The sequence below is a fragment of the Stegastes partitus genome, unplaced genomic scaffold (assembly GCF_000690725.1).
Source record: "Stegastes partitus isolate 25-593 unplaced genomic scaffold, Stegastes_partitus-1.0.2 Scaffold558, whole genome shotgun sequence".
NCBI classification, from domain to species: Eukaryota; Metazoa; Chordata; class Actinopteri; family Pomacentridae; genus Stegastes; species Stegastes partitus.
The window spans coordinates 337,977-352,503 of NW_007578289.1; the positions used below are offsets into that span (position 1 = coordinate 337,977).

The following is a 14,527-nucleotide window of genomic DNA, read 5'->3' on the forward strand; positions in this document are numbered from 1 at the left end:
TCTTCTGAGTCAGAATCAGCTTTATTGACCAAGTTTGTGTACACATGCAAGAAATTAAACTTTTTTCTTTGCTTTCACAGTACACACAGAAAACATGCTTTTAAACAAGGAAAATGAGTGTTTAACTACCACGTGTAGCTATGGACATGTGTGAAAGAGCATGTTTAAAAGTGAACCAAAATTTAGTGCAAATTGTACAGATTTCAATGAAAGGAATGACTTCAGTTAGCAACAATAAACACAGGGTTGTTGATACTTTATGTACATTGAGGTAGGTGGACAACAGTGAAGTGGAGCTTTAACAGGTCTGTGATGTACAGCATGTAGAGTGAGTTCAGAGTTAGTGATTCAATAAGAACTGTCAGTGTCACTTTTCATAGATTTCACTGCACCCTGCATCCTATAATAATAGAGTTGGTCCAAGTAAGTCAAGCTACATGAAATGATCATATTGCTTTTTTGAAGGTAAATTCATTTAGATTCATCTTTTTTTTTTTTAAATAGACTACATTCTAAAAAGGAAAATAACTTATTTCCAGTACTTAATTAAAGTCATTTTTGTGGGATACAAATTGGAATTAAATGATTTAGGTATGCTTATAGTTTACAAACATTAGTTGGATGGGTTAGGGTGATGTAATAATGTTGCATCAGCCTAATATTGTGCCTTATTTAAACTCAAATTTCTGATTGATTTTCAACTCAATACAAGTTTAGGTAATGAAATTGGACTGACGACCACATTTCTCGTGGCTGATGCAGCATTTATGGCTCATTTTTACATTTACATTATTATTATATCTGCTCATTTTATTTTAAATGTGTGTTTTACTTGTTTATTGTTGCATTATAGTGCCATGCTGCTACTTCTTGGATTATTTCTCCTCCAAGTGTTGCATTCAGTTATTATGAGGCACCGCCGCCCCCTTATGGCCGCAGGTGGAACTACACCCAACAAACTGTGACCCGGAAGTAAATCTCGCGTGTTTTTCTCTCTTCACACGTGGGGAACTCAGCACTGACCAACATGGCTGCGTGCAGTGTGGAGCAGTTGTTGGCTAAAGCCGAGCAAGAAGAAGCAGAAAAACTGAAAAGTGTTTCCGTCCACAAAGAGCTGGACCTGGACTTTGACGTCGGAAACCTGCTCGCTTGTGACAAAAACCGCGTCGAGTCCCGAGACTTCAGGCAGCAGAAGAAGGAGGACTTCCTGCGCTCGTTAGCTCGAGACAACACGCAGCTTCTCATCAACGAGCTATGGAAACTACCCACGGAGAAAGTGGAGGAGGCGATAGTGGCCAAACTGCCGGACGCGACGACCCCGCTGCCCAGAGAGAAGCCGCCTCCCAAGCCCAGACCTCCGACCAAATGGGAGCAGTTCGCCAAGCTGAAGGGAATCCAGAAGAAGAAGAAGACTAACCTGGTGTGGGACGAAAACGCCAAGGAATGGAAGAGACGCTGGGGCTACAAGAGGGCCAACGACGACACCAAAGAGTGGCTGATCGAGGTGCCGGAGACCTCGGACCCCAATGAGGACCAGTTCTCCAAACGCGTAAAAGCCAAGAAGGAGAGGGTGGCCAAAAACGAGCTCAACAGGCTGAGGAACATCGCCAGAGCGCAGAAAGTCAAAGTCCCAGGTGTGGGTCTGACCCCCAAAGCCCAGCAGTCCAAAGACGAGCTGTCCAGAGCGGTGAGTGTGGCCAAGACCTCCACAGCCTCCATGGGCAGGTTCCAGGACCGCCTGCCCAAAGAGAAGGCGCCCAAGAACACGGGCAAGAAGAGGAAGTTCGAGCCCCTCATTGGAGACTTTTCCAACGAGAAGCAGAGACAACTGGAGCTTCTGAAAGTCTTGGACAGCAAGAAGCCCAAGCTGGACGTCACCAAGGCTGTGAACAAGCAGATGAGGGAGGATGACAGAGAGGAGGCTGCAGCCAAACACAAGAAAGGAGCAGGAAAGAAGGGACGGAAAGGAAACATGCAAGGGAAGGGCAGAGGGAAGGGAGGGAAAGGAGGGAAAGGAGGGAAAGGAAGACCTGGAGGAGGTAAACCTGGAGGAGGAAGACCTGGAGGAGGAGGAGGAGGGAAGAAGAAAGGCAAACCTGGGAAGCACTGAGGACTGTCGTGTCGTCCGTGTGGCTGCGTGTGTTTTAAAGCGTTGGACTGGACGTTGATGATGCTGATATGAACTGAGGGCCTGTGACTGACAGGTGTGATGCTGTGACAGTCCAGGATACCTGATTCTCTGCTCCTCCATGTACATTAATCTTACCGTTCACCGGTATCAGCATTCATTCTTAGATGCTGATTAAAATGATAACAAATGTCTGATATTGATGTCAAACACTTTACAAATATACTTTAATATTGAAGTACAAGTTGAAATCGAGTGATTGTTTCTGTCCAATGAAATCCAGAGTTTTTGACAGATACTGATGGATGTTTAGATTTTTTTATGGTTATTTAACTGACGGAAAAATAATTGGAAACAGTTTTGATAATTGCATAATCATTTTAATATTTTGCCAAACAGTCTCTAGTTCGAGCTACTCCAATGTGCTGCTTTGTTTCCTATCACCAGGTCTGCAGTGAATGATTATTTTCAGTGTCAAATTCAGTAATAATGATTACTTTCTTAAATGTTCAGCTGATGGTTTAGTCTATAAAATGTCAGGTTTCCCATCCTTGTGGGTCTTTTTCTGGGTCGACAACCCAAAGATATTTAGTTAACTGTTAGAGGAGCAAAGAAACCAGAAAACGATTACACTTAAGAAGCTGGAATCAGAGAATTTTAGCTTTTTTTTTCTACCTTTTTCTACATATTTGGATATTGGACTTTTAATTGGGCAAAAAACCAATTAGTAGATGTCACCTTGACCTCTAAGAAAGTAACAGGCATTTTTAAGGACTTGTCTAAACATCTATAGATTGTGCAAAAAATCTCATCTAATATCTTTAACATTCTTTGGTGCACTTAGCATGCTTTATACCTGCACCATCATTCATAAATGAAGCGAACTTAAGAGTACTGCTGCCTGTTCAACTTAGCAAAGAGGCAGATGGGATCTTTTTAATTCATTTATTTTCATTTGCTGCCTTGGGTTGTTTGATAGGGACATATACAATATACATAAGTAAACTAAAAATAGCTATCCAGTGCAATTATCCTTTATTGCAAATGGTTAATTTGGAACAGCCATCCCTAGAAGGGCTTTTATTTATGCAAAATAAAACAAAACACTCTTTAAATCATTTTGAATTCAGTGGCAACAAACTCAATACTTTATGATAACCTGCTGAAAAGTCGTTTGTATTGTGGATTTTCAGGCCTTTTGGGGCACATTTTGAGATAAAATCTATAGAAAGCAAATGAAAACTGCATCAAAGTGGTCATCCATCAAGTTAAACAGCACCACAACATTGTGTATGTTATCACTCTGTTTAATTACACAGAGTAGACAACGATCATTTGTTTAAGTGTTAAACAAAAAGCAGTGCAGGTAAAATGTGCTTTTCCTTTTGAAAGATCTGTTTCAAGTGGAGCCAGGTTGCTTAGGTAAAGCTTTAAAAAAACAAAACGTGTCTGTAGGGATGTGTGATGTGAAAAAATATCAGATGCAGAACATTTTCAAAAGTATCTGAGGCAAGGAAACAACATGGTCAGGTTTTTTTAATCAAAATTTTTAATAAAACCATAAAAAAAATTAGAGGAGCTAAATAAATTAATGCTAAATTGTACTAAAAAAAACAAATGATGCCATAAACAGATTTGCGACATTTCCTACAATAAGGCACCCAGAGATATTTACAGGATGCATGCACATATACTTCCATACACACTTATTACAAGTTACTTGGCAAAATTTGACAAACTTATATAATCTATTTTTAATGTTTCCACGTCACCCAACCCAGGTATAAAAGATTTTCATTTGTATGAAGTCAGACTGTTTAATAAAATTGCACTGAACCCAATCTGAGGCATGTCAGCATCACATCATGTACATTGTTAATGGAGCAGTATTGGTTATTACATTAATGTCTGACTTCATTTGTGTATTTCAGTTATTTTTCAATAACTATCCCAGATTGTCTTCACAGATAAACGCTCTGAGCTGCTCAGTGTTCATCTGTTTTCCTCTTCCTAGAAGTAAGCATCACATTGCTTTTCTAAGCAGCTTAGCTGTGCTTTTTGGTTATGTAAAGGCTTTGCTTTGGCCTTGGAGTCTAGACTGGAGGCATCACACTGAATTAGGAGCAGTGAGGAGGGTAACAAACAGCTCACAAAGCCAGAAATCGCACTTTCAATATATTTGAACACATCTTAAAGCCATAAAATGCACTTTGAGAGCGATTTTTCTATCATTCAAAGGGGGCGCATTATGCATTAACTGGTGGTATTGTGTCCTCTGCAGGTGAGTGTTTTCATGCTGTGCCTGCTTTGAAGGAGAGTCGACTGAGAGCCAGAGGGGCTGCAGTCCAGTCGAGCGTTTTGCAGGACTGCTGAGGCCACAGATAATGAGGCTAATTAGTTGTCTAATCCATTTACAGGTCTTTACTCATTTAGATGGTAAACAAACACACTTCTCCTCGCTCAGGTCATCCAGCTTATCCAGGATTCAGCCTTATTTCCTGTTGACATTGTAAATAACAGGGCAAATAGAATGCCCATATTTTATGTGTAGATTCGTTACAGAAAACAGAATTAAAGAATGCATGTATCATTCACTTAAAGTATTAAAAGCTGTTTATCATAATGGTTGCAGGCTGCTCAGATATGATTGTCCGGCTGAGTGATCTCTGGTGTTATTGATGGATGCTTTTTAATCGCTGACACAAGCTCACAGCCAAGCTCCATCGCTCCGGAGCAGGACATGGGAGGCGGTGGGGTTTCAATCACCATCTGTTGAGCAGTCCGTCCCAAGCCCATTCATCTTTGTCCCTGCTCACCCAGGCCACTGCAAAGTGGGACACAGTCAATAACTCTAAATCAATCAAGCACTCTTGATGAGGTAAAATTATGAATTCTCATTCACGTCAGCGAGCGGTGCCAGTGGCCTCTAAACTTCTCCTGCATGTGACCAGATGGTCAAAGAACAATAGACGCTGGTATGAATATGAGGTGGTCAAGCATGATCCCTGGGAAAGAGACTGCCTTTGATTCCAATGATGAGCTAAAAATATTAAAAAATAAATCTGCCAGGTCATATTTAATGTTGAAAAATTAATAAAAACCTGCCTATTAATCTAATAATAACATGCTTTCTCTCACTAAATAAGATCTGAAGTGTCCCAAATCTTGCAGTGTACGTGCTTGTAGTGCGTTACACTCCAGAGAGGATGTGTTGTTGCTTGTGTCCAGCTCCAGTCAGTGCTGCAGCGGATTAGTCAGCCGCATTTATTTTAAGGTTGTGCAGGGAGAGAGCAGTAGTCTCGGTCAGTTTGCAAGTGTCAGATCTTCAAGATGCAGCGAATCTACATGCAAAGCAGTGAACACTTTGAAGTCTTCACCACTGTCCTTGCTCCTCAAGGTGAGTGGAACCATATCTGCTGTGAAGTGTGGCTTAGCATGACATTATTTACATTGTTAGTGATGGCAAGACAGTAAATCAGTTCCAGCTAGTTAATAAGTAATGGCGTAGATCCTTTGTTTTTTTCTCTCCCTATGGGCTGTTGAAGGATGCAGCTGTACATATACTCATGCATAGGCATTCATGTTAAGATATTCTCATTCATTTTTGCAGCAAATATTAAAACTAACCTTTTTTTGCTGATTCATTTCTACTCTCGATGGTTAACAGGGAGGTATCGATACAGGGCAGAAGCTGAAAAGGCAAGTTCACATTTCTTCTTGATTTAAATATACATGAATAGAAATCTAAGATGTTAATCCCATGTGAGGTCTTCAGTAGAAAGATGAAATGGAAAACAATATTCACAATGTCATAGAAGTCTTACATACAATGAAGACTAATGGATGAGGGTGACATTGACGTTATATAATGTCAACCAATTTCAATTCAGTTTAATTTATCTAATTCCTCTGACCAACAAGAACCATATTTAGGCGGAACAGATAATGAAGAGTAGACCCAGATTTAGGGTTTCTATTTAACTACACAGCAGTTAATCTCTAAATCTTGACACATAATCCTCTCCATTCACTGAATTTGACCCACAGGCTGCAGAGAGAACTGAGACACAACAACACATTTTATTATCCCAACAAGAAGGCAATTTAACATGGCACATCTAGCCTAATTTGAAAATGCATATTGCAATTTAAACTAAACAAGTCAGAGTAGAAATGACTGTAGCTCTCTCTCCGTCCATTAGATGGTGGTGGTGCACAGCTACAGGCCTCACTGGCCAGATGAGCTGGTGCTGTCTCCGGGTGACGTCATCCTGGTGCTGTCCAAACATGAGGAGGAGAGGTGGTTTGGGCGGCTGCAGGACGGGCAGCAGGGCTACTTCCCCGCCTCATGCGTGATGGAGCTGGGCCAGGTTGGTTGGCTGGCTGCCTGAATGTGCTCAGTAATGCAGTATGACTGGACTGTGCTGTTGTTGCTGCTGTTGCTGCTTACTGTCTGAGGGCCAGATTAGACTTTCTATTCTGTTCTGTGCCTCCTTAGCAATGTAGGTTTTAAATATAACTAAAACCTCGAACAACCTTATTACTATGAGGGACAGGGTACTACATGAATGCATTTGTTTCTCCACTGAGCTGATGTGTCTGTGTTTTTGAGTAGTAAACACTAAATAGGTGAGAATTTATTTATTTATTTTTTCCGAATTGATCTCTCATTTCTGCATATATAGTGAGGAATAACTAGAGATGCCCTCCACCAGTTTTACCCACAAAGTTGAGTTTATTCTGGCAATGAACAGTTCTGGTGGGAGTCTGCAAAATTTAAAAAAGGAAAACCCTTATTGCATCATAGTTGTGCCTTTATGGCTATCTCAGTACAAGGGTGAGACATAAAATTTGCACAAATAAATGCCAGAGAGACTCTAATCCAGTGTGTTCCATTATGGGAAATGTTGTATCAGGGGTGTTTGGACTTTGACCAATAGAGCCTGAAAACTAAAAGTCACATTATTATCAGGCTGTAATACTTTATTATTGACCATTCCTTTCTAACTTGCAAATCCCTTTACTTTAATGAAACATATTCTAAACTGCTGCAAGGTCCCTTTAAAGGTCTAAAGAAAAATTCACATAAAGGTGAATCACTTCAGACAGTTTAAATTAGTGCTGAAAACTGCACATCTGAAAATGAAAAGTGGGTGTGGAGTTAGAAAGAAGTGACTTCTGTTGCCCGTTCCTTATCTTTGCTTGAGGCTCCATGCCAACATTAACCATTTCAAAACCTAAATCTTTGATCAGGATTTGACATGGAAGAAGAATACATGGGATAAAAAGTCATTTTTAGGTATCCATCATGAATAAAACAGCACTATTTGAGTCCAGTGTTAAATCAGTGGAGTTACAGTCAAGCTTTACAACGTATTCATACTGATATTAAACAATTTATCTAAAAGTTTTCATTAAAAGCTAATTCTGTTCAATTAATGGGATATATAGAGCCCATTTTTATTTGCAGAATATTTTATACCTTGAAGAGATGATACAGTGGTTGGGAAGTCTAGCACCAAACAGCCTGAATCCATTTTTGTCTTCTCTTAGTGTTTGAGGACAGAAATAAGTTGAAACAAAAATATGTTTGAAGTGATTGCTGAGATTTAAAATGGGGGAAAGGCAGTCAAACAAACAGAGGACAATATCAGAGGCAGTGTGCAGGTTATTTCAGGACATCAGTAGGACAATTTTAACTCAAACGTGTTTCCACTCTAGGTGCCTCCTAAAGGCTTACGGAGGAGCGTATCTCTGAGGATCTCGGCCGGTGACGCTGAGCGCGTTAGATATGGAAAGTAAGTGTAAACACCAACAACGGGCCTGTCAACAACTATACACATCCCCCTCAACAAGTGTACCCATCGTGCACACGCGCTCAGCATCCGGCAGATGTTCCCCACATCCCCCCATCTCCAAATCCCATCCCACCGCTCTCCGCCCAGCACCCCTGAACAGGTGGCCCCTCTCGTCCCTCATTAGTTGACAAAGCACACTGATTACTAAGCCCCCTAAACACACACACACACACACACACACACTCACACACTGCATCTCATTAGGGCCAAAGAGGAGCAAGAGGGAAAGGAAAGACTGTATTTTTATTTATTTATTTATTTTTTTAATCTTAACCGAAAATAAAAATGTATGACAGCACAGCTCAAATCCTGTGAGAGCTTTAATGAGACATTGTTAGATATTAAACAGCATTTTATCACGGCACTCAATAACACCAGCAGCAGGAGCTGTTTGATAGGCCACCGGGGCTTTTTTTTATTTCAAATGCTGTATATCCCAGCCTGCCAGTAAACCTTGCTCATGCACACTTCAACACAAACACAGCCCTCAGTGCAGCTCCGGGCCTGTCTTGTCTGCTAGCGGTGGAATTTGGGTCATAAGGAATAAACAGGGCCTTTGTGTTTGTTATTTCCTCTTTGTCCCCCAGTGGACACATTCTGCAGGCACTCAGGAGGGGGAGCAGAGGAGGTGGAGCGGCAGGAGGAGGTGGAGGAGGAGTGGGGTTGGATGGGGGCCAGGGTGAGCGCGAGGGCCCCTTCCTGGTGCAGAGGCCCCAGATCCCTGCTCCCCAGCCCGTGGCCTCCCAGCCCCAGACACACAGATCTCCAAGCTTGCTCCACAGGATCTTGTCCAAGTGCCGGAAAAAGAGTGAATGCCAGGGAGCCACCAATGGGGCCTTCGAGGGCGACTAAGAAGCCCTGTTCTTTGTCTTGGGTGGCTGAGCTGAGTTCACTTTGGTGGGGCTGCGTTGGTGGGGGGGGAGTGGGTGGGTAAACACAGGGGTGCTTCTGAAATAAACAAGTCTTGAATATCTTGATGCAGGCCTGTGCCATATCAGATATTCTCGACTTAGTCACATTTCCTAGAAGCCAGCAAGAGGCTAAAGGCGCCCACCCTAATTAGTGATGTTGGTGAGGTCATTTTGCCCATTACATTTGATGGACAGGCATCACTAATGGGGGCGTGGCCACAGGTGCCAGATATGTTTGACTGTACAGAGAGCTGAGCAGTGGCTCTTCTCTGCCCAGCATGCCAAGATGAAATGCCAGATTTACGCTAAATAAATAACTACAGTCACTGCAATCATATGTGTAATAACGTAGCAGCTAGTGGCAGTCAGTGAAGCAGTAAGTGATGCTTCATGATGATCAAATGTAGCCTTTTTCTATCACATTGTGTGTGTTTTGTCATTCATATTTCATAACTTCATTTGCTCATGTGAGTTGTTGATATGTATATATATAAATATATATATTGCTGCATAATATGGAAGTTATTATATCGATGATGATGATGATAAACCAGCAAACCCTTCCTGACTAACGTCTATTTATTTCCGTGGAAACATGCCTCAGCATATTACTCAATACTTAAACTCCTGTTCATTTTCCTTCGAGCACAGAGGGCCTCCCTCCTTTTTCACAATGCTGGAGAAAGAAAAAAAAAAACTCCCTCAAGCGAAAGGAAGTGTGATTGAGGCCTGCTGAAAGCCTCGCCAAAGGATCAGGGATTGTGCCAGTTGCCCCGGCAACACCAAAGTAGCTCTCAGAAGTCGCATGTCGTCTTCTTCTTCTGTGGTGCCTCCCAGCATGTCCCTGTGGTGGGATCTCTATAGGGTGGGCTGTAGATTACCTCTTTGCAGAGGATACAAGCAGCAAACTCAATCCTAACCTTGGCCTTGACCTCCGTAGGGAAATTCAGACCCTCCTCCCCCCGCTGTTTGATATTCACTGTTGTATAATCCTTTGTAATAAAGGCTGTAGGAGGCAGTCACTCTGGGGCCAGTGTTTGGGAGGCATGTCTTGCACAGGGAAGGGTGTAAATGTTACAAAGGCAGACAGCTCCACTGGTCCTCTGATCAAACCGTGATTCATGAGGTGAATATCTGAGAGGGCCTTTCTGCCGCCGTTACTGTTGCAGCTTATCTCATGCATGTGACTCTCACTTTTATGTAGAGCCAAGGAATTAGTGAGAATATCTTGCACGTTTACCTGAGAAGTTCACCCTTTGAGGAAGATTACGGAGAGGTAGGATGGCAGAATATAAAAGAAAGAAATACGTGTGCGTCCCATAAAGAGATTTACTGTGTGTTTATGAGTGAATAGGAGTTGCATAAAAGGAGACACATCACCAGTCTGAAGCTACAGGCTTCTTGTTTCGAATCGCTGTGATTAATTCAGTCAGAAAAGGGCCACATGGAGGGCATATACAATTTCCATTCAAACTAAAGTAAGTCATCCGCGGTAGTTTTCGCTGGCAAATCCCCAGTCAAATGTGAGCCTGACTTACCTCACGTGGCGCTGACACAAACACACACAACAGTGGAAACAGTGACCTATATAGGGCGGAAAGGCCAGGGTCCAATTTTAACACGCACGCAGCTCTGTGGCTGTGGACTTCTCCCGCCTAAAAGCGTCCTCTCCCTGCTGTGTTGTGTTGGGTGTCTTTTGGGGGGGGAGTGGGGGAGGAGAGGGGAGGAGGGGTAACAGGGTGCCTGCCAGATGACTGCTCTGTCAGCCCTATAATGGGCTGCCATCTGCTGTCTAGCATACACAAAGGCAAACAGTGTGTGTGGGAGAGTTTGTGTGCACCCGATGGGTGTGTGCTTGGAGAGAGAAGGCAGGGGAGATTTGGTCGGACGCCTGCAGGCTCTGTTTCATGTCTTCAGTGTACAAGGTAGACACAAAAAGGGACACGCACATACTTTACCTAGTCTACCACAAGCTGACTCAATGATTGGAGTTACAAAAGGGCTGCAAATGTGCACTGGATAGCAAAATTAAAGCAGTACTATAGCATGTCAAGTGCTCATTTATGTAAATAGTTTACAAATGTAATACCTATTCAGTTAATCTGACAATAGAAACTGCATAACTAAGTGTCTGTGTCAGTAAGTCACTTTATTCTATGAGCTGATTCCCTTAAATACATGCAGGAAACATAAGGTGGAAGGGCTGCTGCCAATAAGCAATTAAGAGGCAAAAGGTCCCTGACATCTTTCAACTCTTAGTGTGGGTCACACAAGAACAAAAGACCCTCTTGTAGAAGAATGAGCGCAAAGGGTGGACAGATTGATTAAGTGGACATGGCGTGCATGTGGCGCCTGCGTGTTTATGTGTACATTGTTTGAATGCATGCGCGCTGCTGCTCCTTCAGCATAAGGCAAGTCGTCACGTCCTTTGCCTCCCTCCATTTGGGGGGCAATTGAGTGAATGGGCCTGTAAAACCAACAGCCCTAAGGACAAAGGAGCCCGGGGGCATTAAGTCATGGGTGAGTGGGCCCTTTTAGGGGCAGCAGCTGACCCTGTGGAGAGGTCTCTTGTTCTGGTGGAGGGGGCTCGTGTCCCTGGACCCCAGGCCAAGTTGACAGCATCCCAACATATACATACACACATGACAGGGGGGAGTCAGCTTAAACCTCTCTATCAGTCGTCACCCCCAGACCTCACCTGCTCGGCTGTCAACTCCACCTGAGGAGAAGTGACTAAACATGATGTAAGCCTAAGGACTTCAATTTCCATTTTTTTCCTCAAGAAACTGACCTTCAAGAAATCCATTTTTGGCATGAACTCTGGATGTTGCCACGCCTGCTGTGAGCATGTCAGAAAAACTAAAGGATCAGAAATCTTTATTATGCCATGTAACGTACAGTAATTTGTACAGGGGCACTTGGCAGAAGACGAACGACATGGAAACATGCAGACACAGGAAATACCACCGAAGTCATGCAATAAATGCATTTATTTTTTCCAAATTAAGTACATGGTTACAAAGACAGCTGGCAGGATTTCTATGGTACCTCGGTTATGAATTCAACTGAAAATGCTACCAAATATAGCGCAAGTGTTACATCTGTGGTTCACCTTGTATATGAAAGCAAAGTCCAGCATCTTGTGTATTGCTCATGCATAACTATAGTAGTATATGGCAGCTGCTACTATCCTGTAAATGTACTTAATTCCCTCAAAACCTATGATGTTACTTGGCCAAGTCTTGTTAACAGAAATACACGCATTATCTTGGACTTAACAATTGGAATGTACAAACACAAGTCAAACCAACAAACAGAACATAAGACACAAATATATACAGATTAGACACATCTCAGCCACCAGATTGAAATAGAAATGACCTATATGTTATGTTAGTCAGCTTTCTGTTGTGTACCATATTCTCTTGATCTTTCCACTTGATCTCCTTGACAAGATTCCCTGCTTCTTCTCACTCAAATGCTTAATGCAGGATAATCCAGATTATAACTAAAACTGGATGCACTAATACAAGACCATTTATATCTGTAGTGTTAATTCACCAGATTATAAAGTTTGTGTCAAGGTGGTTAAAAAGTGTCATGACTCAGGCTGTTACCATGGAAGCACAGTGCAATACTTTCTTCTTTCAGAATCACAACCAAATTCACACGTATTTACATCAAAATTTTGAGTACTTTGTTCCTATGCAGCATTTTTAATAATGAGCGAGCAGGTAAAGATTTGGGATCTTGCTCAATGGCATTTCAGCAGGATATATGGAGACAGTGGCTGCTGCAGCGATCGAATGTAATAATAAATCTGCTGTGTCTAGCTGCGTTTTTGCCCAGAGCCATCTGTCTTTAAAGTTTTTATGTAGTGTATGTTGAAGTACACATTTCTGCAGCCAAACAGGAGAAAAGAACATGTTAAAATCAAGCAGCATGAACTTAATGTCGGCATTCATCACAAAATGGAGAAACACACACACGCACGCACACACAAGTAAGGACGAGAGCTACATCATGAGAATGAACAAACATTTAAATTTAAACGATGAGTAAAAAGTGCAATTTGTCTATGATTAGAGGTCGGAGATGGAGTCCTGCTACCTAACAGCGAAGAACACATTTGTATTAAAGTTTAAAAAACAAAAACTCCTATCTATATGTTACAAGATCACACATACAACTACAGGATGATTATTTGCTAGATCTTGCCTCATCAGGAAAACAAATTAACATTAAATTAGTGGCAGTGCATGTTCTTCTAACTTGGAGAAATGAAACTGTATGGTAGCCCAATCCTGAATTTGAAAGAGAAAAGACAATATAATTCTTCAAATAATTTCTCTTAAATGTTTTTTTTTCTTTTTTTAAGAAATAAATAAATTAGTAGACATTAAATAAATAAAACCTACAGCCTTCACATAAAAAGTAAATCCTTCTCAATCAAATGCTTGCTGTTGAACGCTAATGATATGAAAATGTCAGTATCAATAATCACACACGGAATCATCTGACCAAAGCAATGGTTTCATTTCTTCTTTTAATAAAGACTGAACTGCTTTAGAGCAAGTGAGAGTTTTTAGGCTGTTCCGTCAGCAAAGTTACACTTCTTAAAAACTCGTGGTGTCCGATTTATATTAATATCTAAGCTTTAGAGCTGTCAGAAAATAAATAAAAACAAGCAGAAATAAACATTAAGGTACCCTTCCATTTTTGAGGTTCTGACACATGTACATTGCAATGAAATACATTCAACCGATGTCGCCACGGACGCTATGGCCTTGGAAAGGAAACGCTGTGTTGGAAAAAAAAACAGAGATACCATCACAAGTGCTATCCAGTTTGCCCTTAAAAACACTGCTCCTTTCTCAGCAGCAAAATCAACTCAGTAGTGCAATACTGACAGCTTCTTATCTCCATCATCAAAACTTCACATCACCGCGGATAGGCATTCTCAGCAACATAACACTGCTGTCACAACAACCACACAACTGCATTTTTTTGTTACTCGAATTTGAAAGCGTTGGTTACATGCTGTAAGGTATGTGTGTAGTTAAAAACCCCATGGTGTGATTTTAAAAAGCACATGGGCGTCAGCAAAAAGCTACAAAAGTTGCATGTATGTGGTTTGATAACAGCAATGGGGCAGTTGAGCAAAACAAGCTGGAGGAGATACACAATAAGTAGCGTTACATCATAAAATGTCTTTCTTGTCATTTAAACAATATATTAACAATATAAAACTTCAAAGCAGCCACTGCTAGTAATACACACTATTTCTATAGCGTACTGTATGTGCAGGTTGATTCAACACTACAGACTGGTGCAGGAAAATAACTAGCCTTTTAGTGTCTGTACAAAACTGCTCTCGGAGTCGGGTTGTGTTTGTTCAAAATAAAATACAGGCCCAATAGAAAACTCCTCTGAACAAGGGCAGTGACCTAGAAATGTGTTGAAAACAATAGCAGCAGCCATGCCTCTGTGTGGACGTCCTTGGCAGTGCATTCCTGCTTCAAAGTAGGGATAAAAATCATTAGTCTTCACTGGATTGTCTCTTACGGGATTCAGTGGAGGTTTTAGTTGTTGGACAGATGTAGTGCTGCCTGCGTAGCGATGGGGGGGGG

General features: G+C 41.7%; 2 protein-coding genes across 2 annotated transcripts; both read left to right on the forward strand.

Annotated features, from left to right (window-relative positions):
• The first annotated feature begins 1,000 nt into the window (after positions 1–1,000).
• rrs1 (ribosome biogenesis regulator 1 homolog) lies at positions 1,001–2,383 on the forward strand. Its single transcript, XM_008288434.1, has one exon. It carries the CDS (start codon positions 1,028–1,030, stop codon positions 2,108–2,110), a length of 1,083 nt encoding a protein of 360 aa, XP_008286656.1. The 5' UTR covers positions 1,001–1,027; the 3' UTR covers positions 2,111–2,383.
• A 3,075-nt stretch (positions 2,384–5,458) lies between these two features.
• si:dkey-97a13.12 (vexin) lies at positions 5,459–8,838 on the forward strand. Its single transcript, XM_008288438.1, has 5 exons — positions 5,459–5,525; positions 5,796–5,827; positions 6,331–6,498; positions 7,850–7,926; positions 8,574–8,838. The coding sequence occupies exons 1-5, from the start codon at positions 5,459–5,461 to the stop codon at positions 8,836–8,838; spliced, it is 609 nt and encodes a 202-aa protein (XP_008286660.1).
• The last annotated feature ends 5,689 nt before the right edge of the window (positions 8,839–14,527 follow it).